This window comes from Gouania willdenowi, chromosome 15 (assembly GCF_900634775.1).
Source record: "Gouania willdenowi chromosome 15, fGouWil2.1, whole genome shotgun sequence".
NCBI classification, from domain to species: Eukaryota; Metazoa; Chordata; class Actinopteri; order Blenniiformes; family Gobiesocidae; genus Gouania; species Gouania willdenowi.
The window spans coordinates 26,826,949-26,851,852 of record NC_041058.1 but is presented as its reverse complement, the minus strand read 5'-3'; the positions used below and the strand labels follow the sequence as shown (position 1 = coordinate 26,851,852).

General features: G+C 37.9%; 1 protein-coding gene across 2 annotated transcripts in view; it reads left to right on the top strand.

Moving 5' to 3' along the window:
- The window catches only part of LOC114476745 (gamma-aminobutyric acid receptor subunit pi), a 94,539-nt gene that overhangs the window by 33,451 nt on the left and 36,184 nt on the right, over positions 1-24,904 (top strand). For both annotated transcript variants that reach the window (XM_028468614.1, XM_028468616.1), the window contains one exon: positions 6,263-6,352. In XM_028468614.1, coding sequence (XP_028324415.1) covers positions 6,263-6,352 — 90 coding nt within the window. The remainder of the gene's footprint in view (positions 1-6,262; positions 6,353-24,904) is intronic.

Genomic DNA, 24,904 nt, shown 5'->3' with positions numbered 1-24,904 from the left:
TCTGTTCTAAATTACATCAACATTAACAAGAATAAATATTCAAACAAGTAGTAAACTGCTTCTCAAAGTTAAAAACTTCTCAGCACAGCACTGAGTGAGAAGCAGAGAGAGAGAAAGAGAAACACACACCAAACCTCCGGCCAGCTACTTGTTAACTCTGCTAGTGGGGGGAGGGGTTCTGCTCTATGCACTCTGTCTGCAGTAACACGGAGCAGCCGCTTTGTTTATAAAGTGGATCGGAGAACACAGCAGCGCTCATCGGCCGATACACGTAAAACACGCAAAAATCGACCACTACTTACATTGTTCCTGACATCTGCATGACTTAATAACTAGTTCAATGGGTCATTATTTATTGACCCCAGATGAGCTGGGGTACCTAGAAAAGTGGCAGTAGGTAAAACTCCAAATTGCATCAATGCTAGCGGGATTCTTGATCCTTACTCTAAATGTGCGCACTCGTATGGTAACTCTGGCGCACAAACATTTTGTAGAAGCCACGGTGCTGTTGGTGAGGTGCTAAATTGAAGCCAGAATCATCTCATGTCTTTAATGTCCCCACATATCACAATTATAGTTCCACAAAATCATAAATAGCCAAGCCTGCAGTGTTATAGGTGTGAACAGTGAGCCATTAGGTCCACATATGCAAATTTGATCATATTAAGACTGTCAGTGAAAATAAATGCATGTACGTGAACCATAAAATGAGCACCCAACCAATCTGGAATCGGACAAATCCTGCAAACAGTGGCATCAACACATTAATCATTTATCCTGGTGCTAAGCAGTGCCTGTGCGATTGCAACAAACAGTATGGAAAGTTGTTTGACACACTGCATGCTTTACCACCCTAAATAGCGCAGAAGAGGTAAGCTATGTCTACACTCGTGCATGGTCTGACATGGTGTGGGCTCTAGTGTGGCCTGTAGTAGACTCTCAAAGCGCTTTATCTTCACCTCTGACAGATTTCACAGTTTACAGAAGTGACGACTGCTTTAAATGTTTTTTCTTTTCATTTATTATTGATGCTACTTCTGTGACCACCAAATAAATATTTGTTTCTGGCCTCCGTCACTCACAGGCACCTTTTTCTTTTTCTGAAACTCATTTTCTGTGTCATTTTTGCCATGTACAATCATAAAATCCCTTCGGTCAGCAGACTCGTTTTGATGCAAAAACCATTCATGAGCTTCTTTGCATTGATCGTTTATGATAGAATGTGGGTGTGTCGAGGGCAGGATATGAAGTGAATTCACCTGTACATACTTCTAGGTGGGCTCTGATTTATAAAAGGAAAAGTGCATGCCGGTGAGGTCAGCACAGTTTTATAAATCAGATTTTTTTCGTCGCAGCACATTTTTTGATTTTTGGTCCATGCACACTTATAGTTTGGACTAGGGTTGGGTATCGGTTGGGTTTTATCCGATACCGGTGCCTACTCGGTATTTTTTAAACGGTTCCGTTGCTTAAATGATGCTTAAACCCGGTACTTAAAAAAAACAAAAAAAAAATTAAACCGCATACACTTTTTTCAGAGCCAGATTGAACACAGTATTACCTTAAATAATATATACAGTATACAAGAAACATATGGAAATAATATATACAAAAACATTTAAATAATATCAAATAAAACAATATTGTATTAAACTATATAATACTGGAGTTGAATAATGTTTGGATTTTATTTGTCAATAATCATTAAAAGCCTTTGTAAAAAAAATAAACTATATTTCAATATTTTTTTTTTAAAGCTATAGGGAGCCATTGCAAAAGAGTCAAAGAGCCACATGTGGCTCCTGAGCCGGTTGCAGTAAACCCCTGAGCTAGCCAATCAAACACATCTTGTTATGAGCTTAACAATAAACAGAAAGTCAGCGGACACTGAGTTGAAGTATAGACATAGCTCATATGATGTTGTCACACGTTGAATAGCAACAGTGTTTGCTAGCTTACCATTAGTTAGCATTAAATTACTAAACTTACCCTAAGAGGAAAAGCTGCTCTCATCATCTGTGATGATGTCCGCCACACTGACAGCGCTGGGAGCGGGACTCACTTCAATTTGTCCGGGGAGGCCGACACTGGCTGTTGCTGATGTGCTTGGCTCCGGGTCACGTAGGTTATCAAACACGGTGCATTGTTTGGCTTTTAAGTAAACTCCATGTGGTCTTTTATCCTCTTGCTATCAGTTATAGGCAATAGATGTGCTGAATATGCTGAGTAGCGGCACTGACGTCAGGATCAACAACTGGAGGGTGGTGGGGCACCAAAATGTTCGGTCTGGTTACAACCATTCATGTCGAAAAACCGGTGACATATTGGTACCGCGTTTTGGTACCCAACCTTAGTTTGGACTCAACACAACATTTAAAAATGACACCCCACATCTTGATGGTGCTCAGTACCTCAATAAATGAAGTGACAAATGATCTGCTATCAAATTCCAAGGTCTAAATGCCAGTGCCCTGTGGTCCTCCAGCTTCTTCCCACTCTTTAAAGTTTTGTCTTGAATCAAGAACAGTTACTAATAACATCAAGGTCTTAAGGTCTTATAAACCTTAGATTGCTATAACCTGCGTTGACTACAGATTGTTTGACTTTAATTATTTATTACTATCATAATACGCCGATGTTTTTCCTTCAAAATAATGCACCTAGTGTTATGTAATAGCAACCAGGCCTCTCTTCCATAGCCTGTAGGGTCCCTAGCGGTTAAGCATTCTGGTCTCTAAAGGTTTTCTGTCAGCTTTCATCTTAAGAAGGGCAGAGAGCAGAAGCATAGCAGAGAGCACATAGGAAACAAGACACACTGTCTAGAGAGTAAAATACCTGATTACTTTTCACCCAAGTCTTAGTGCTAGGCTTAGAGTTATGGGAGAAGTCATTAAGGAAACGTAGTTAATCTCTTCAGAGAGAGTCCCCGGGGTGTGTGATTTGAAAATGCCACAAGAAGAACTGTGCTACATCTTAGGGTGTACTCACCCTGGCAACTGGGGCCGTTCCAAGCTCACAGCAGGAATCCCCCCCTCCCTGTCCCTTTTCTGACACGGTAGAACGGACGTGATCACCAGCTCAACTCGGTTCCCACAGAGAAACACATCATCACGTTAATTTATGACACACATATGGCGTTACGTCACCATTAAGCGACTCTGGGTTTGTTGTTGACAGTACATTCTGTTAATTTCATATTTTCTGTTGCGTAGGGTAACTATAAACCAAGATTTACCCAGACATGTGCTCTTTTCACGGACTGGATTTCCCAGGGCCCCTGAACGCATCACGTTAATTTAAATGACCGTAACTCTGCTCATATTTGTTCTATAGGAGAAATTCCGCCAGTTTATGAAAGATAATAAGTTGCTCTTTACAGCCAGTGTCGGTACATTGCGGTAATTTTACTCACAAGTAACGGAAACATTAAAGATGTTGCTTTGTTTTGACGAAATCGACACAAGGAACAGAGAGAACCAAGTGAGTGAGAAAGAAAGAGATGAAAACAGACCAAATAACAGTGGATTTATTAAAAATGAAAGACTCTCTGACGATAAAAACCACCATGAATGGAGGTTCAAATGGATTTGAAAACAAAGGAGGAAACTGAGCCTATAAAGGTAAGATCAGTTTAATTTCTGGATCAATAAATGTTGTTCTGATTTTGTGGAGCTAGTCTTTGTGTACATTAATATAAGTGTAAATAGATGCTTTTAATGTGTGAGACAATTTAGGACAGATTATTTGTGTGTTTGTTTAAACTTTATGTGTCTGTGTCCATCTGAGCATATTTATCTCCATCACTTTCAGTTTTCCTTTTGATGAACATGACATTATCTAACTCTTCTTTTATTTCTTCTTCTTTAAGTCCATGCAGAGTGGACACGCCCCTCCCTGGACATTAAAACCATGAGCTGATCCTAGTTTCCATCATCTGGTTTAGACCCATCACTTCTACAGACAACAGACAGAATAAAACTCAGAGTCAACATGGGATGCACTTATTTATTGAAATGTATATTAAATGATTATTTAATTTTCTGTAATTTTATTTTTTAGGAGATGTTTTTATTTGTTTCAATAATTTAGAGACTTAAGGAACAGATTGTTATAATGTATAATAAAGGTGATTTACTTGAGTCAGCACTAATTTCAGATTGTTTTTAAGTCTTTGTATAAAAATACTTTAACAACAATGATGTGCAGAGCTGCAGTAATGTTGGCTTCATACAATAATAATAATAATAATAATAATAATAATAATAATAATAATAATAATAACCACTGCACACACCACCAGAGAAGCTTCCAGTGAATAATTTACAAATAAAAAAAGTTCACTGATGGTGACATTGAGATCTCAATGTCACCATCAGTGAACTTTTTTTTTTTTGTAAATTATTCACTGGAAGCTTAGATATTGTGTGACAAAGATATCAAAGTTTATTGTTTTGAGAAGAGTCATATTTATGATTAAAAGTTATGATTGTATTATATTCTAAAGTTTAGAATTATCTGGCTCGTCTTCCTTTCTTTCTGTTCACAGCATAACCTTATATTTAGTTCTACAAAATGTGTTTACAGCTAATTTTACTGATTATTGTTACACATCATCCTGCATGTGCATTATATACAGTATAAATGTGTAGATTTAACCAACTGTTGGAGAAACCATTTTATTAAATACAAAGCAAACGACATGCAAACAGAAAAACAAAGGTAGAAATAGTGTATTTTAATTATGAAATTAGTGAGTTGTTAAAGTGCTGAGGTGCAGTGGAGGGTCTTCTTCTGCAGAGACGTGATGATGAGGGGTCCGAGTAAAACCCAAAATTCCATGGTAATTTTGAGGGTATAAACATACATATAAACACATTACTGGTATATTAACCCATATAAACCAAAAAATATAGAAATGGGACATTTTACGGCTGCAAATGTGTAACATATTACTGGTATTTTGAGAACAGGACACATGTAGATTTATGAGCAATTCATTATAGTTGTGCAGGACTAACAGGAACTCCACATACTGATAATTGGTATTGCCACATGTGCACTAACACGACACGACCTAAGAAGAGAACTAAAATAAGATTAAAAATAAATAAATAGTTGCAACAATTTGCAGTCTTGTTCCAGGTTCTGCTGTCATAATATTCCCATCCTTGTACTTCCAATGTTTAAATGTTTTGTTTTTAAGGTTCATGTTACATTTTGCAAAAGGTTGCACTTTATTTCTGGCTTATTGATTTTTGTTTGGAAAATTATTACCCTTTCTTTCAGACATTTCATTTATTTGGGCTTGTATTTGTGATGTTCTGTTTTTGGTTACATTTAGATGAATAAATTAATACACTACTCTTTGCTCCCCAAGACACTTTGTTTGTTTTCATTCTACAGAGTTTGTGAGTATGTGTCCCAGAACACTGAAACACCATATATATATATATATATATATATATATATATTTATATTATTTATACATTAGCAGCAGTACAATGTCCAATTTCCACTTTTTTCTGTGTTATATAATAGCCAACCACATGTGTCCTGTCCACAAAATACCAGTAATATGTTACACATTTGCAGCAGTAAAATGTTCCATTTCCATATTTTGTGGTTTATATGGGTTAATATACCAGTAATATGTGTTTATATGTATATTTATACCCGGACCTGATGATGAGCTGCTACACTCCGTTACTGTCCCGCTGTCGGCTGAACAAAGAGAAGTCCTGACGGTCATGTTGTTCTCTTCCTCCATGAGTTCTCTGTGGTGTTGTTCATATATATCAGGTAACGCCAACTCTGAACTTTTCATCTGCTAACGAGCACTTCTGACACCGCCATCATTGCGGAATGCCGATGTTTATGTGCCGTAAAGCGTCGCGCGGTACCAACGTCATCACATTTTGCGCGCGGGTCGAGTCGAGTTGTGGCAGTCTGGCACGGTGTTTGGACCACCTCTTCTAGCAGGACCATCGGGCCGTTAAACCCCCTGCGGTGCAGTTCACACCTACGCAGGCCAGACAATGGCCCCCCATGGTTTCACACATGCACAGAGCTGGTTAGGAACTGCCCAGGTTGCCAGTGTGAGTACACCCTTAGTGGCTGTGGAAAAAAGTGTAGACAGTAGACACCCATCAAATGGGACGAGTGAAATAGAGCTCAACAGCATGAGTTAAAGCTTGAATGCTGTATTATCTGAATGTAACATAAATTTCTTATAGCGTGATTTTACTTGTGTTCTTATTTGCAGAAAAATCCTGGTGGCTTTCTCCACTTCTTCAGCAACCATGGCTTGCACCATATCTGGAGGGAATATCTTCACTGTCCTCCTGATTAGCACGTAAGTTCTTTCACACAAAGAATATATTGTTTTGACTATGAAGCTACTTTAATCTACTAGACGGCAAGGGTCCAGGTTGTATTATGAAGGTGCACCAAAGCTTTGTTGCAATAGGAGAAGGAAAGTACTGCAACTCCATCTCATGCCAATAACATTCCACTCATCTGGCATCAGGCAGCGGTACTCTGAGCAGAACCGAGAAGGAAAGATGCAGCACCACGTGCATCTGCTATTGTTATGAACTGGTAATATGATTTCTGCAGTGGTCCTGTGGAGAGAATGATGGGATGTTTCAAAATGCTTTTGTCTTTTGTTGTAGAGAGAATAATCTGTTCACCCTGCAGTCATTTTCGAAGCACAGAGTGAACTTTGGATATTTTAGATAAAATGGAATCCTACTTAATGAGATGCCTTCCACAAGCAAGTGGTTCTGATGGGATTTTTGTGCTGTAGCATATTTACAGTAGTTGTTACTAGAGTTGGGTGATATTGACTAAAAAAAAATCCCGATTATTATCACAATAATGATAAAAATAATGATAAATAAAAGCCCAAATTAAAGTGTAAACAGGTTCATTACAAATACAGATACATCTCAATACATCAACACTAGACACATTAAAAAAGGCTACAATAGCTGCTGACTCAAAGTGTTCATGAGCTGATATTTTATGGAATTTAATGTATGCAATCTATTTCTTTCCTCACTTAAAATTAATGTATTGTCTTAATAAAAAAAAAGCACATAAAAAGCACAAATAACTCCAATAGTGTTTTTACTGCTGATGAATCTTGTTTATTTCATATTTGACAATGAGTTACATAAAGTTATGGTTAATAAATATCTCTCTGATTTCACATAATTAAACCAAATCAAGCTGATGATTTAATCATTCAGTATATTTAGGTGTAATAATCTCAATAGTTACATTAGTCTAATGGGACCAGCTTTGTCTCTGAACACGTGAAATATAATATAAAAAAATTGCGTTACACAAGTTGGGACAAATTATTTATGCTAACATTTTATCCTTCCATACAAGTGTTAAATCTGACCATAAACAAATCGATGGCTCTCTGTGGCTTAATGACAGTTTGATGGAGTCATTAGCATTAGCTCTTAGCCCAGTCTGTGTGTCGGTGTGTTAGCTTAGCATAGTTAGCTTTAGTTAAGTTTCCAGTTCATAATCGTTGCTACAGGTTCATCTCTGTCCCCGTGTTTGTGGAATTTTGGGTGGATCTGATGGAGGAACTTGAATCGGTTCCTTTTGATGGATGTTATCTGGTTTTAACCAAGTAGCGGTCCATGATGTATCGCAGCACGGCAGCTTCAGGTAGCAGAAACGAGCACGGTGGTGTGTGAGGGGGTGCTGGCAGTGCACACTGCGGCAGAGCTCCATAGAATAATAAGTTGTTGACAACAAACGGGCAGTTTTGGCCTGTGGAACAAGGTTTTTTTGTGGCATTTCGTGGCCCTCGCTAATTTCCAACATGGGAATTTATCGTTTATATCATGGGATGACATGTTCTTACCAGTGAGAATGGTTTTGACAATAAATCACAAATGATAAAATATTGCACATTCCTAGTTGTTACCCTGATTCGTTGCCCAATGCTCCAAATGCCTGTCAGAGAAGGGTTGTTTGAAGATCTAATTCATGTGTTTTAAATGCATCTTTGTTTCCAAAAACGCCAGTGAAACAAAAATAAATTACTCTTGTCAAAGCTTTGGTTGACTAATAGCAGCTCGAAACTCTGTGTATCTATCTGTATCTCACTGGGTTGCTAGTGGTAATAGCTTGCAGGAATTGGTACAGATTGCCATCTGATTGATATCTTTTTTCATTCTAGAGGAAACTTGTTCTACTTGCAGTTATAACCTAAAGGTTTTAATAGGCATACCAATATTGACTGTTATCAGTGTTTTTTTTTTTTTGCTAATTATCAGTTTGAATTCATAAACATTTGGGTTGGTTGTTTATGTAAGTATTGGTAAATGGCTCGACGTGCTCAATTTCTCATTGTTTCCAAAGAATTTTGTAAAGCTACAATAATTGGTTGTGTGTAAACGTGATACATTTTTTCAAATGCAACGTCAAGCCTGTTTCAACATCAGTAATAGATATTGACTATACTTAATTGGCATATAAATTCAACCTTCAATTAATATTATATAAGAAAAAAATGTAGCAAATCCATAAAGCTTCTGTTATTATTCCTTAACTAACGCATATGCAATTTTGAGTTTGTAGGACACATTATTTTATGATCAGAAATGAGCAGATACTCCTGAGGCCTTTTGAAACTGAACTTTTAGTTTAATAAGGTTGCTGGCTTGAATTAAATTAAATGAGCATTTTTCATTTTTGTATCAGAAACTGTAAGCACATGACAAATGCCGCTATTGATTCTCAACAAAAACATAATGATGGGGTTAATCTACACTGCAGCATTTGGCAGTTACTCAAACAAACATCTACCATTCCCATCAAAATACTTCATTAAAAGGTCATTTTTTTTTAATCAAAGATACAACAGCAATAACATTAATGGAGCAAAATTTACCCACTGCATTGAAGGTTCAGAAGGAGAATTGGTGTGAAGGAGAGCCTTCTGAATCTCAGCTCTGCAGCTGTTTTTTTTTTTTTTTTTTTGCAGTAGGCTGATCAGGAAGGAGCGCTTCCATTACTCTTACTGAATACAAGTATGAAACATTTAGGACAGGTTTATTGACCTTTTCGCTTCATAAAGGCATTGTGTAACCATGACTGTGCAGAAACTGCAGAGACCCTGCAACTGGTAGCTCAGCCATCTGAATGCCTGAATGTTTGTTGAGTTTTCACTGAGAAACACAGAAAACGCTGTCAGTTATCTGAGATTTAAAGTTCCCCTCAAATGAACAGTTGAGATTAAAGATCACAGCTGAACGTGTTATTATGGAAAATGATCAATTTTTCCATCAATTTGTCTGCTATATAAATTGTATTTACACATTGTTTAAGAGTGATATATATTGGTTAGTACATCTGCCTCATAACAAAAAGTTTAAAATCCTGGATTGAACACTTAGGTGTTTTCTCGGGCTGTGGTTAACCAAGGACATGGTTGGTCAACCAAGACTATGGCATACAGCGATTAGTGGACCAAAATAAAAAAAATTAAAAATGGAGAATGAATGAGCAGGTGCAGAGGAGGATGAAGGAACAAGTTTTGTTTTGTGCTGCAAGTTTGCTTTTAAACACCATTTTGCAGACCATTTATGATATGAACCCTGTTTCAGCTTTGACCAGAACCCGACATAGCAAAAGTGAAACCTATAGGTCCGACAGACATTAGATACTATTATTAGTGAACCGCACCAGAGACAGTGGATTTATTTACATATTCCACGTATCAAATATAAGGATAACCCATGTTCTTGACATGTGCAGAAAAGGGATTGATTCAATAGTGGATGTTTGTGCTTCAAGCCTGTCTTCTCTGATCTGCTCTGAGGACAGTGCACTGCGCAGTGACAGCTGAAGCGCAACACTTTTTTGTTTTTGCAGTCAGCACTCACCTACACAGCTGTTGTTTGACATATAATAATGTTTAGGCATTAAATACATTAGATTGTATATTTAATCTTTATTACCTATATAAGCGCATTGCATTTTTTTTTAGAACGGTAAGGAAACTGATTCCATTGCTGGTCGACCAATTAAATCACGTGCTTTATTTTCTGTTCCAGTTCCATAACCTGATGATCACACTAAGGCTGAACACACAAGTTTGGATGTTACACAAAGCCATTACATTGCATTAGACCAGTGAAGTGAAGGCTTTTGTGCTTTCTAAGAAGACAAAACAAGTGTGCTTCATGAGGGTTTGCTATTTCAGCAAGTGTGGGAAACACTTAAGGCTTCTTATTTTACATTATAATTATATTTTTATAGACCTTTTTTGATTACCTCAAGTTCAGTGCCCCAAAAGATATTTTGTGGAAAAACCAATAAGTGAGTGTAATAAATGAGTGTAAGGGAAACTAATCTATGAGTTTCACACAATACCTTGGTTTTTAGGTGTTATTTGCAGAAAACCAACTGCAACTTAACAACACAAGCTCATTGGGAAACTTACATGGAAAAAATTATTTTGTAAAGGCAGAAACAAAAAAGTAGAAAACATTTTATGCTATAAGATAGGAATTGTATCATATTGAGTAAATGCATAATTTTGACCAAAGAAATCAAATATGGATTATTATTCGAATCCTCATCTGTCTTCCATAACTGCTTTTTATGTACACGGTGCCAGATGGAGGATACACATTTACTAAAAGTCATGGAGACCATACAGTCTTCTTTTTCAAATATTAATGTACTTATTTATTTATTAATGCTGTGTGCACCACAAACTTTTCCCTAGCAGCAAAACCTAAAGCAGAATACTTGATAAAAGATCAAGGTAACCCAGCAGAACTTATTACTTGCTAAAAAAGTATTTTCAATTTTAAGAATTTCACAGTAATAAAAATGAGAAGCAGAGAAGAGAAACACTGCCTCTGTGATCAGTGGTGTAAACAAGTTCCCGGTATGCAGCAATGTAGTCCTGCAAGTTGCTTCTCCAACAATTAAAAACAGATCAAAGCATCCAAGCGTTCTCATAAAAGCTCAGTTATATCGCTCAATCGAGGCTAAAGTCTGTGAAGCACTGCATTGCTGTATACAAGAACCAAAGCACAGCCTATTACTGCAAAAATAAAAGCTTACACAACACTTTTGCCCCCTTTAACTGGAATGCAGCAACTTCCTTCTGTACAGATTACTTTTTTCTGTTCTGTGATTGTCACCGGGGAGATGATTGCAGAAAGAGTTGCTAAAGTAACATCAGAAGACACGTTGTCATGTGAATTCCCCATAGATCACATCAAAATGACGGGTCAGATCAGAGACCAGACTTTACTGAGCCTTGACAGACTGATTTGGTGATGCTTGAAGATAATCTCTGATGTCAGGAAATACCAAAATACAACTCAGCAGATGTTTTAGAACTGTTGCCAAAGGCCATTTCAGTTTGAGTCAAAGGAACAATGTTCGAAGGTCAGACAGAAGGGCTTTTCTAATTTTACCTAAAACTAAAGAAGGAAAGAGAATTCTTAATAACTTTGATGACAAATATTCTGTCTGTGCCTTATTTTAAGTGACAGATTGATTAAACAGTGCAGATATAATCCTAATAGTGTGAATGTTTATCTCTCAAAGAAGCGGATGTTTAGTTTTTTTGTAAGTCAAGCCTTGTAAAGAAGCATTTCATCAAAGTGATAAATGAATTAATTTTAAATTAACTGCAGTGTAAGGATGTTCTCCATAAGCAGGACCCAAGCTAAAGTCCTTTGCCTGTATTCATGAAGCTTATCAGAGTCCTCTCAGAGAGCTTAAAAGTGATTCAGGAAGTTTCTGAGAGCAAGTCTGAGCAAGGAGAATTTTTTGACCCCGTTGCTGGGTATGATGCAGTCTGCTAAAAGCTGTGATTGGTTGTTAGGAAAGGTAAAAAAAGAAAAGAGATAAAAGAGCTCTGTGCTCCTATTAATGAATGGAGAATAAAATCAATGGATCATACTATATTGATGTCTTGTAAATTGTGTATTGATGTCAGACAGCTTAAATGAACTGGAACTGTTAATGATTTTGTGTTGATAGGGGGCAGACATTAGTCATTGCTTCCTTCTCAGTGACATGCCGTGACCACTAGGGTTGGATAGGCACGTTGCAAATCGAGACCACTAATGACAATTTCATATGTTTCTGCTGGCAAGTGTTAATTCAATTCAAATCAACTTTATTTGTATAAAGCAATTTCCAACAAAATCATCTCAATGCGCTTATCAAAATATAAAATTCATAATAAGAAAGAAAAAACCCAACAAGATCCACAAGAACAAGCATTTAGCCATCTAACAAAATCAACATCATAAACACCATTAAAGAAACATAAACAATTATTTAATATAGCCTCCATACTCTCCCAACAAGATATATCTCATGACACGGCAGCACATCTGTTGTTTGTGTTGGAAACACAGAAACACAGAGAAAATGACAACAACAACAACTCAGAAGTCAATCCTTCCTTTTGTTCCCTTCACTGTGAAAAGTACTAACAATGTTCTGACCTTACCTTTGCTGAAGGTCTGGTAGCTCAGGTGTTGGCCTCCCATCTTTTAAAAGCTGTTGTTTTTCCTCAAAAAAAAGTTTCTTTATCGTCTCTAGCGCTGTCATCATGACTGTAGAGTTATCCCGCCCACTAGCTGGAGAACGTTGCAGCAGCGGTCACGTGATATCAATTCACTAATGTACTATGGACTTACGTATAGCATTTAGCATAGCGCGGTTACATCCAAAGGTTGTTCTCTACGCTGCCTTTGGACGTAAATGGTTGTCATCTTGGGGACCTGACTGCGCATGCACAAACAAGTAAAAACACGCAATAGGAATGGAGGCAGAGGAGCAATGTGCCTTTGGGAGGGGGTGTGGCCTCCCTCTGCCTTACAGCGGAGTGAGGCTGTGCAACTGTTCCAGGAAATAGCTCTGTTTAGTAATTTGGGCTATGAAACGCATAAAATGCGAACACTTTCAAACGTATAGGTACTCTAGGCTATTGGAAATGGAAAAATAAATCATTTATAATTATATTATTATTAAAACAAATAATCAAGATATCAATTCACCCTTGGGTAGGCACTGCCTACCTTGCCTACCCTGACGACACGTTACTGTTCCTTCTGCTCCTTTTCATTCATATGTTAAATGCTGTTGTTGCATTTGCTTTTTAAATGAATGAAATAAACAATAAAATGAAAAAAAAAAAAACTTGGACTGCATTAAGAAATGCGTAATCATAAAATTAATTTAATTCAGCACAATTAAATTCATGTACACAGCTTAAAATGTTTGAACCTCATTCACATGCTGATTATTATGTTAATTTACTTATTGTAGTTAATTGTCCACGTTGGTAATTTTTCCCGCTTTATGTATTTGATATTAATGGTGGAGCAGACACAGCTGTCAGTGATTAATGTGATTGCTGGCCCTGATAATCAGTGCATTGTTCCCTTTACTGTGTGGTACAGGATACCAGTGTGAAGCACTGTTAGCTGCTGCAATTAAAGCGAGGGCGGAGATTACAGCATACAAGCAAGGGAGCGAACAAATCACGCAGCAATACAAGGCTGCTATTAGAGTTGTCACGATACCAAAATGAGTAACCACAATAGTATACCAGACAAAGTATCACGGTTCTGGGTGATGTTGCGATACTTAAGCCTTTTTATTATTATTATTATTTTTATGAACTGCAGTGTATTTGTACAAGTTAGAAAAACGTATTCATTGCTTATAGTGTTGTTTGGTGCATCATAAGAGTACATGAACAAAAGCATATAAGCAATAAAAAAGCTATTAAGTTAGAATTTATTTCGTTGAAATTGAAAAAAAAATCATTCAGTTTCCTTTGCACATCAATTTATGTTTAACTAGTATAAATAATCAACTTAGGATAACAAATCCACTGTCTTTAAAAAAAAATCTAAACTATTTGACAATAAGGTTTCTTCCCGACATAATAAACCATAGAGTATACAATACAATAAACAGGAACTGATTCCCTGAGAAAACTATATTTGTTTGCATTCTCTGGGTGATGTCACTGGTATTTCATGAGAATGGATGTGATCCCTCTTTTGCATGTATATTATTTGTAAATATCTCTGTTGAAAAAAAAAAAAAAAAAAATATATATATATATATATGTATAAAATATATAAAAAAGATTGGTCTGAGTCCGTGCGGAAAAAACAAACAAAAATAGTGTTACCTCCTGTGGTTCCTATAGCTTGGTGACAGCGCCTGCACAGTGGATCTCCTATTGCTTTACCTTCGCTGCCTCGTTTAAAGCCAAAATAGTTCCAAATGGGACTTTTGGAGTTTGGTTTTTTGAGCAAAATCAGTGATGCCAGACTTGCCACTCGGCCCCGGTGCTTCTTTCCCCAGATAAAAAATGTGATGGATGTATCAATACCAAAATCTTGGATTTGGGGAGTATTTAAATTTGAAGCCCTAAAACTATGAAATTGATTAAAATGTTGTGGTCTAGCATGCTTGATTAGTTACAGTCTTTTTGGCTGATGGGCTCATACAGTATATTCAGTGTTGGTACTTTACTCCCCAAAAACTTCACACATATTACAGAACTGCAAAGCTGGCATGACAGATAACAGTTTATTATAAAAGTTATACTGTGTAGTGTTATTTTGTAATGTTTCCCAGAAATGTTTAATCGAAGAATATTTATTTTGAAAAGCACAGCCTGACCAAGAGGAATATTATTTTAGCTTATTATTACAGTTCTTCTCAGTCACTTTGGTGATTTTCTCACATCACTGATAACATTTGCACAGCAGTTGGTGTAGTTCTCAAAACAATTAGTGCAAACTGCAAAACCCAGTGGATAACCTGCAAAAGCACGTCACTTGCTCATAAAGGATAGTCTATTCCTCAAAATCAAGTAACCATGTCAATGAAACTGCCAGTGTCATCAAAATGAGAAGTCTTGGCATCATCGTTTATGAACAAGGTAGTCAAATGGCTTTGTCATGTTTTCATTATGACAGTTTATTCTGTCATTGTTTTCCAATGCAAAAAATCGTCAGAACTCAGTGACGCAACCTGAAAATGCTCAAGACAGCACTGTACACTACTTGTACATCCATTTGAAAACTACAGTAAAGTTACACATTGCTGTAGTTAGGGAAGTGAGTACAAGACAATGACTACCTACGTTTCACATTTTTACTGTATATGCTCTTTACAATTCTACAGCTTTGTGCAATAGAAAAAAACACTACTGTCTCTTATTTAGAACAAACATAAGAAACACCCTTTTGGTAGAGCTGTGCACAAATATGAACAATATACTGTAACAGTACATATGTAAACATAGGTAAATCCTTCTGGCACATCAGACGTTCCTGTCTGTCTGGCCACATATTTTCATCTACATTAAAATGGATATCATCCCTTGTTAAATATAGGAGACATTTCCAGAAAAAAATGATAAAAAAAGGTATAAAATTTGCTTGGCAGAAATTGATAACTCGTTCAACAATTTTGTATGTAATGAATCAAGCAATGACATGAAGACTATTAGTTTCATTGGGAACGACTATTCTGTATCCATAAGTATAGGTAATTTTGACTGACATGATATAAGCAAATGCTAATGTTATAAAACAGCAGAGAATTGTATGAAAGCAACTGATACATGTCCAAAAGCATTTGCAATTTGTTCAGAGGAAGGATAAATTGCTACTATGATGTGCACACATGACTAAATGTCATGGAGGTTGAACTAATAGTTATGAGAGTTTTCATTCTGATCTGAGAAAAGCACCAAACTGACTGAGAAAAACTGTATTAGTAGTCTATTTTATGTGATCCACATCCACTTCTACTGATGTTTGAGATGACTCAGGATTTATTTTTAGGATAACACATACAGTATCACTGACACACTCACAGTCAAAGGTGCACATGTTGGTAAAAGTTTTATTGGCCCTGATTTCTTGGTGCAGACTTTTTGTGTTCACACCAAGCATGAGAAGGTTTTCTCTGGTTACTTCAGTTTTAATGTCAGACCTATTTGAGGTGACAGATTGCTCAGAGGAGTGATTGTGTGTGAGAACATGGTTGTCTGTGCTTTTCATAAAAGCTTTTGTCGTTTGATTCCGCCAAGGAGGTAATGTTTTCACCTGTGTTTGTGTGTCCGTCCGTCTGTTAATGTGGATAATGTAAGCAGGATATCAGGATACGGTGAGCTGACAATGTCTAAAAGAAGAATAATGATCCAGACGGTACTGTTAATACTGTATTTAGAAGAAGTTTTGGAGTATAGATAGATAGATAGTTAGATTTATAAGATAGATAGATAAAATAAGAAAAATAGACACATAGATATAGATAGATAGATACATAGATATATCAGATAGATAGGATAAGATAGATAGATAGATAGATAGATAGATAGATAGATAGATAGATAGATAGATAGATAGATAGATAGATAGATAGATAGAATAAGAAAGATAGATACATAGATAGATAGATAGATAGAATAAGAAAGATAGATACATAGATATATAAGATAGATAGATAAGATAGATAGATACATACATAGACATATATGATAGCTCCTATAGCTGGTGGCCTGAACAGTGGATCTCCTATTGCTTTACCGTCTTTGCCTCGTTTAAAGCCAAAATACTGTAGTTCCAAATGGTTTTTTGAGCGACGCGGCAGACTCGCCTCTCGGGCCCGGTGCTTCTGCCATGTGTTGTCTCGTGTTTGTGACTGTAAGGGTGCTTTCACACATTTTTGCATTTTAATTTGATTAATTTCACACATTCTATTTGCCAAGCACATCAAACTTTCTGAACTACATCACGCAGAGGAAACATTCTTCGATTGGACAGAATTAAAAATAATTAAAAGAACACTTCAGCCTCCAATGCCGTGCACGCGTCCAGGCGAGACAGAACTTTAGCTTGTTGTTGTATTTTTTAGCAAGTTTCTGTCGAAGTGGATCTGTCTTTATGGAGTTCATTCTGCCGGCAGAAACACACAAACAGCCACTAAGCTATGGTGGCTGGGAAGTGTCAGGTGAATGCATTTAAAGAAATTAACACAAATGCAAAAAGGTCACAACACGAATGCAAAATGGCCACAACGGAAGTGTTTGCGACGGACCGGTATTACAGACGGACACGTTTCTGGCGGATGTTTTTAACCCACCAGAACAGAGAAGAACAAGAAGAAGACATCGAAACGCGTATGAAAGTTGATCAGGATACTCTTATATTTTTCATATCAGGCTATCATATCATAATACCCGTCCGTCGAAAAGCCTTCTGTTGCGGAAACACTTGTAGCCGGTTTGCTACAAGTATAAGTGTAATATTACATATATTCTTTCTAGAGGTGTCCTGATCCGATATTGAAATCGGATATCTATCCGATATCAGCCAAAAAACGAATATCGGATTTTATCGGCCTGCATCTAAAATCATCGATAAAAGCTCTCCGATAAAATGTTCTGTTCCAGCACTTCTATCTATAGATGCCTGTGGTTCACACTCCAACAAAATAACCTACTGTTACTGACTATTGTTTTCTGTTTGAGTAACATCACTTAATAAAGAATTTTCTGATATTTCACACTATAAAATAAGTAATTAATGTATGTATGATTTGTGCTGATATATCGGGTCATTATCGGTATCGGCCGATACGCAAGGCTGAAATATCGGTATCATATCGGAAGCGAAAAAGTTGTATCGAGACATCCCTAATTCTTTCAATGTTAAATGGGTAAGGAATAATTTATGAACATGTGTTAGGGTTAGATAACCCTAACCTGCCGCTTACGCTTTTGGACATCCCCGTATCACTGTTCTGCTGCACAAAAAAACTACTGGTGCACAAAAAAAACTAAAATAAATAAACTAGTGCCGCTTAGCCTAGCGGACGGGCAAGGAAAGCCCGGTGGCCCACCAGGCCGATAAAGCACTGGGGGAAACCCTGCTTTTGTCTTCACATATCCTCAGAGATATTACTACAGATTACTAGTAAAGATCATTTTACATTTTAGTAAAGATTAGTTATTGTTGGCGAACAGGTGAATACTTTCTGAGGTTAACATGTATGACTTCAACTTATTTTTCTTTATTTTTTTTATTGCTTAATTGTGACCATCACCATCCCTCCCTAAGGAAAGGTAAGAAATCTTTTATTATAGGGAGGATATAAAAAGGGAGAGCAGTGTTACACCTAGGTGGAGGTGGGGGGGAGCAGGGAGGAGAGACTCAAGGTAGGAAATAGAAAGGGTGGGGAAGAATAGATTATTTTACAGTGAGGGTGAGATGTGAATGTTGTAGAACATATTGTGCTTATGTTGTGTAATCAAGCCAGTGTAGTGTGAAGTGTGTGAAGCTTAGCTATAAAATTGGTGGCTGTGGACAGGGGGAATGAGTGAGTGTTTGTACCTAAAGCAGGTAATTGGGATTAACGTGTCTAAAGTTAAGCCCAGTATGAGTTCTGTCCCACATCCCAAGGCGTGCCAGTGCATCGTATACCAGTATATGTGCAAAAACCGCTACTGCAAACCCAGGAACTGCCCCTGGCCCGCAGATGCAGCCAGGCCAGCAGAAAGAGTGGGGGCCAGGGAGCCCCAGGCCAACCCCCCACGGCCGAGCAGCCCCCCAGACGCCCCCAAGATCCCAGGGCGAGAGGCAGCCACCGCCCCCCACACACACATCCGAGGAAGCCCCAAGCAGCCGAGCACCCAGCGAATCCCGCCACCACACCCAAGCACCCAACCCCCCGAGGGGAGGGCCCAAAGAGCCCCCCGCATGAGACCCCAGCTGAGGAGCCAAGGCCCACGCCCAGCAGACGGCCAGAGCCACGTTAAATGGGCAGCCGGCGGAATGAAGTAAGATTTTAGCCTTTGAACCTTTAGAAAGAGAATTTGTGTGAAGGAGAGCCCTCTGAATCTTAGCTCTGCATAACTACAGCACACCAGATCAAATATTATTACATGTTTTGAGTACACGGTTTGATACCAAACACGACTGGAAAATAGCCTAGGATCACTTTAGGAACCGGTTAATGAATTTTACTTGTAATTACTCATAAACATAAATGTCAAAAATCATGTTATGCCTCTTCTTTACTATATGGTTGCAGTAGATACCTTAAACTAACTTTTGTGATGTTTTCTGGTATTTTAAGCACTTTTTAAATGATGGAACATTTAAAATAGCATTCTGTGGGTATAAAATTATCTGAAAAGAGTGGAATAGGACAGACAATATTTGCAATTTCAATTTCTGTAGAAACCATTCCAATAATGTTTTCATTTGTAACTTTTCAAACATAATACAATATCTTTGTTCTCCCTTCTTCACTGGGACACATCTCAGAGAAGAGGCCTAGAAAGTGTCCTTCTGTGACATTTCACCACAGGGGGTCAAAGAGTCATTGGGACAGTTCTGTGATCTTACAGCATCCCAAAAGTATCTGTTTGTAAAGGAGGGAGAAGACGGATGTTCTTCCCCCGTGTGGAGTCGTAAAAAGAGTTTGTACTGAATATTTCAAAAAGTTGGGTCAGTCTTTTCGGCTACGGTATTGGGTTCAAAGGCCACATAGTGGGGTTACCTATGCACCTCAAAGTTGCGGGGGCAGTTATTGTGTAAACAGTTTGTGATAAAGAAACAGGCTCCTTGGTTAATTCCTGCTAGTAAGAGGGTCTTTAGGCTTGATGTGGTTTGGTTCCCTACACTGACGTGCACGCGCGTGATAAAAAGCCATCATCAATGGAGTAGAGATTACTCATGCTACCATGGCAACCACACGGAAGAGAATGATTTATTCACCCTGATGGATGAAATAAGCTGGTGTTTGTGGAATATGAGCCTGTTCTAAAGGTGCGTTCACTAAGAACGTCACTTCAGTGACAGTTTTTTAAATTGCTTGTGATTTGTCCTGTTTTTTGGTCACTTCATCGCGCCAAGGACATGACGACCGTTTAATAATTCTAATAAAATGTGTTTGAGGAGCCCTCCCGCTACAGTGGCTATAAAGACAGTGAAGGCAGCTTGACATTGCGTCATTTATATAGATTTTTAATGTAATGTAGTCGTCAGAGTCATGTCGACGTCCGAAAAGACATCATTAAAAAAAAAAACTGAGACTGGGATCGAATCCCTGAACTTGTGCTCCCAAGAAGGGAGCCTTAACTCCTTTCACCACAGTAACTTTTATGCTAGGATTTTCATACATCCACCTATATTACAGTATTGAACAACATGAAGTCAATGTCGAGCCATGAATGTGTATTCATTTAAATTGACCTTTTCTCCTTTACATTTGCCACAGGTTTGTACCCAGGGAACTTTACTGCAGACGTTAGTAGGCGTTTTAATGCAGATCAACATCTCAGTGTTTTTCCCAAAATGCTCTGCATCCACAATGTTATAAACAAAACTACTGATTGCAAAAAAATAAAAATAAAATGTAAAGCGGCACAACATTAGTAATGATATGAGCACGTCTATGGTGTGTAATGTTAAATGTATGGTCAGATAAGAGTGTCAAGTTACACTAAAGTTGTTCCTTAAGAAGCGGTGTTCAGGTGGGTGGAGCCAGGTAAAAACCCAGGGTTTCTTTGATAAAACCTGCCAGCAACCAGGTTTAGTTTACGGATAATGTTGCCATGGTAACAGACTCAGAGAATGTGATACTCAGAGTTTCTGTTATTTGAGCCCAAACATACTCAGAGTTTGAACATAACCCGCTTTATGGAATACTCCTGTGTGTGTGTGTGTGTGTGTGTGTGTGTGTGTGTGTGTGTGTGTGTGTGTGTGTGTGTGTGTGTGTGTGTGTGTGTGTGTGTGTGTTTGTGTGTGTGTGCGTGTGTGTGTGTGTGTGTGTGTGTGTGTGTGTGTGTGTGTGTGTGTGTGTGTGTGTGTGTGTGTTTTGCCTGTAGCCTGTAAATTATCCTTGTGATTGACCTGGTGTTCCCTGTGTCAGCTGTAATATGCTGCATCGACGCACAACCCTGAACAGCATAATATTACAAAATGTATATACAGTATATGTAACTCTGGCATAGGAAAGATTAAAAAGTATAAGTTTATCAGGTGAAATACTCATTAAAGGGGTATTTTCTTTATAAAGGCTTTTATTATGAAACTAGAAATTGCACAACATTCCTGCTCCTTCAAACATTCTCCAGTTTTAATAATCACAGTAAAATTCTGACAAAAAGAGTATACTTTCAGTTTAGGATGATTGAGATTTGCTACTGGCATAGAAAAAAAAATTCCGATAACTTAAGCTGTGAAACATATACTGTATATTGCCATTTTAATCTTTAACCTTTAGGGCAGAACTGTTGCGCATATTAAAAATAATGAGTCAGGAACATGCTGTTAATTTCCACTTCATTTACTGCATAATTTATGAGTCACTCAAATTTCTGATTGTGCTGGTGCTGTCATTGATTGAACGCTGTGTGGAGGGCATGACAAGATTACAGTGCAAAGTGAGCAATACCACTGTTTAATTGGCTGTGGGGGCGATGGATGGAGTGTGACGTGGACACCTCTCACTCGGCCGCTACAATAATATGCACAGCAACTTTCAGGTCTGGATGTATTATTAATGAGGTCTCAGTTAGAATATTTTTAGAGAACTAGCAACACTCTTAGATGATTACACAAAGTAGGTTAATGTAAAATGGACCAATTTAGACTAAGTCGCACATTCCAACCCACTTTCTTATATATGTTATCTTTAAGTGTTAGGGACAGAAAGGAAAGACACTTAAGCATTTGTAGAAGTACTTGGTTTAAATCAATCATTTGTACTGACTTTCCTCAGTAATCAGTGAACTCACTCACACAGTAAATGTTCAGTTTTTATTCCTCTGTGTAGATGGATTGTGAGAGCTGTCTGAGGTGTCATTAGAAAGAGAAACAGCTGCTTTTATTCACACGCCTGCAACATGAACTCAGGAGGAGTTCTTTCTTTTGTGGCTGATACATTGCCTTCCTCTGCGTCTCCAAGTTTGGAGTGTCGGGGCTTGGGGGGTGTCTGAAAAAGTCTCGAAAGTCCCTGATGAGTGAGAGAATAATCTCTTTATTTGAGAGTGGTGGTGACTTTTCTCAAATCCCATTTCACAGTTACAAAAATTAAGTATCCTCAGTAAAAGAAGAAAAGAAGACATTTAATGAAACTCGACAGGCAACGCATCCAGCGTGAATTATAGCTCACCTTTATGATTATGAGTGACTTAATGCAGCATGTGTTACCCATCCTCCAGCCGAGCACATCTGTCAAAAGAGAATAAAAATCTCTTATAGGAATGTACAGTAGTGTGGACTTTTTTATTTAATACATAAATCTGCCATTTTGCAATTAGAAATGCTAGAAAAAAGCAAGCTTTCAAGTACAATGCAAGAAAAAGAAGGAGGAGGAAAAAAATTCATCTATAATAAATCAGTTGTTTGAGATCTACTGTTTTTATATTATTTATTTGTATCTGCTTCTGTTTCTTTATTTTGTCTTAAATGGTTGTTCATTACACTTTATGTCCCACTCATGAACAATGTAATTACTTGTGACATATCCTTTGGTCTGAAGATTTTTTAAAGTAATGTATAAGCACAATGTATTTTAGACTGTTGACCAACAACCACAACACCTCTCGCAGGTACGGTAGTTCTTAAACAGTTGAGCAAGAAAAAAGAAAAGAAAAAATGCACTGTCGGTCTTTATTTTCTACAGCCGTCAATCCTTGATAAGATTTCAACTTTTCTGAAGCCCCTGAATCTTTCCCCCACGTTAAATGACTGATTTGAAGTCCTTTAGAGATCCTTTTAAAGTCCTTTAGAGGTCCTTTGGCTTGAAGACATGCACAAATAATCTGTTGATGGTCTTTCAGAGCTCTACAGGTCTTTGCAATAAGATGGTAAACATTTTCCTAGGATTTAGAACAAAAGAGCGTGAATGTCAGGGGTTAAAATAGAACAGGTTTCGCCTGTCACTCAATTTCTTACTATTTGCAGCCAATGCAAGCAGCATTTTTTATGGACAATGATTTTTTGTTGTACTCAGTTGTACTTGACTCATCTGTATTTAATTCATTAACATCAAAGACTCCTGTATTTACCTGTCCTTTGTGTAGAAAAATAATACTGTAATAGAAACGTATTTGTCCGAGTGTGCTTACATCTGTATCTGTATATTACTGCACGTGGTCAGCAAGAATATAAAGCCTTGTCTATGGGGATCTAATTTTGTGTGGCAGAAAAAGAAAGATATTGGTGCCCAGAGGTTTCTTTAATTTGTATCCAGTGGAAAAGAGAAAGTAGAAGGTGGACAAGGGGTTGGGGGAGGATGTGGGAGGGAATATTTTACAGGCTATTTGGTGCAACCTGGAGAACTCTGAGGAACTATTGCACCACTTGTTATTTGGCTGTAAAGGCCATTATACATGGCATATACATGTATATCTGATACTGTAGTATACAGCTTACATGCATGCAGAACAATTGACCATTCATGGAGAGAGTGAGAGGGAATGAGAGACAGAATTTCTAACATGTTTTTAAATTGAAAGCACTTTCCTATACCCATAATCATCACCCCTACCATTTCCCCCAGCCCTAATCCTAACCAACCCCTATTATTAGCTGAACCACATCAAATTGTATAACTTGAGTTAGTGCAGTGGTCAAGGCCTGTCTGTCTGTCTGTCACATGGGCAGCACTGGATTGATTCCCACTGTCTTTGCCACATATTAATTCAAACAAGCATGTATAAAAGTTGTTCGAAGCAGCACAAAAAGAATGAGGAAATTGTGTTGGAATGCATGAAAACAATAGAATAATTAACAGGAGAGTTTCATGATCCCCGTTACATTGCGTTGGATTTGTACATTTTCCTGAATTATTCAGTGACATGACTGCCTCTGAAGATAGAATACACGTGTTCTTCTTGAGGCTTCTTCTTCTTTGTATGCGTTTGGCATTTGGGAACTCTCTAGGACTCCTCCTGTCTGAGCAATTAACAGCATGAATCAATGGAATCGGATTGAGAAACAGGTCATTTTTGAGTGGCGAGATGAGCAAAGAGTAGTCAAAGATGGAACGGACCACAGAGATCGTTACTCAGCTCTCTGCAGGGGTTATGTTCAGCTGAATTAATCTGTTGTGAAATGTGCAAGTTCTGCCTCGACTGATGTCTTGTGTGCACTGGAGATTGGAAAGAAAAAGAAGAGGATGGGTAGAGAAATCCGTGGGGAAGCCATGTCATGAAACAGGATCTGAAAAGGCAAATCCTCCCACAGGGTTTGAGTCCTTCATTCGAAGTCACCCTGTCACCCTGCTATAACATTGTTTGAACCCATTCCTCCACCCACACATTCACACTAAAACCTCTAGGACATTGACTATGTAATGGAACAGAAGTTTCTAATGCTACCAAACCGCAGTGCTTCCTCATGTTCCTCTTTGCACAAAGAAGCAGATAGAGCTCCTGCTGCTGGGTTGTTGTCCGCGACAGCCCATCCTATGTCTCCTGGTGTACTGGCCTGTCTCCTGGTATCTCCTCCATGCTCTTGACACTGTGCTGACAGACACAGCAAACCTACTTGCTATAGCATGCATTGACTGAATGAGCTGAAATACATGAGCAACTGCCCCGCGTTACCTCTAGTTGTGAGGACACAAAAGTGACCAAAAATCAGCCAAAAAGGATAAGGATTGATAAATGGTCTGTGGTCATTACCTGCAACTATTCCTTTACAGGGGTTGTCTTTCTAATCGCCTTTTATTTCCATCTATTGTTGTTCCACTTGCACAACAGCAGGTGAAATTGATTCAAAGTGAGCATTGCTTCCTAACTGGACAGGTTGATTTCCCAGAAGTGTGATTGACTTGGAGTTACGTTGTG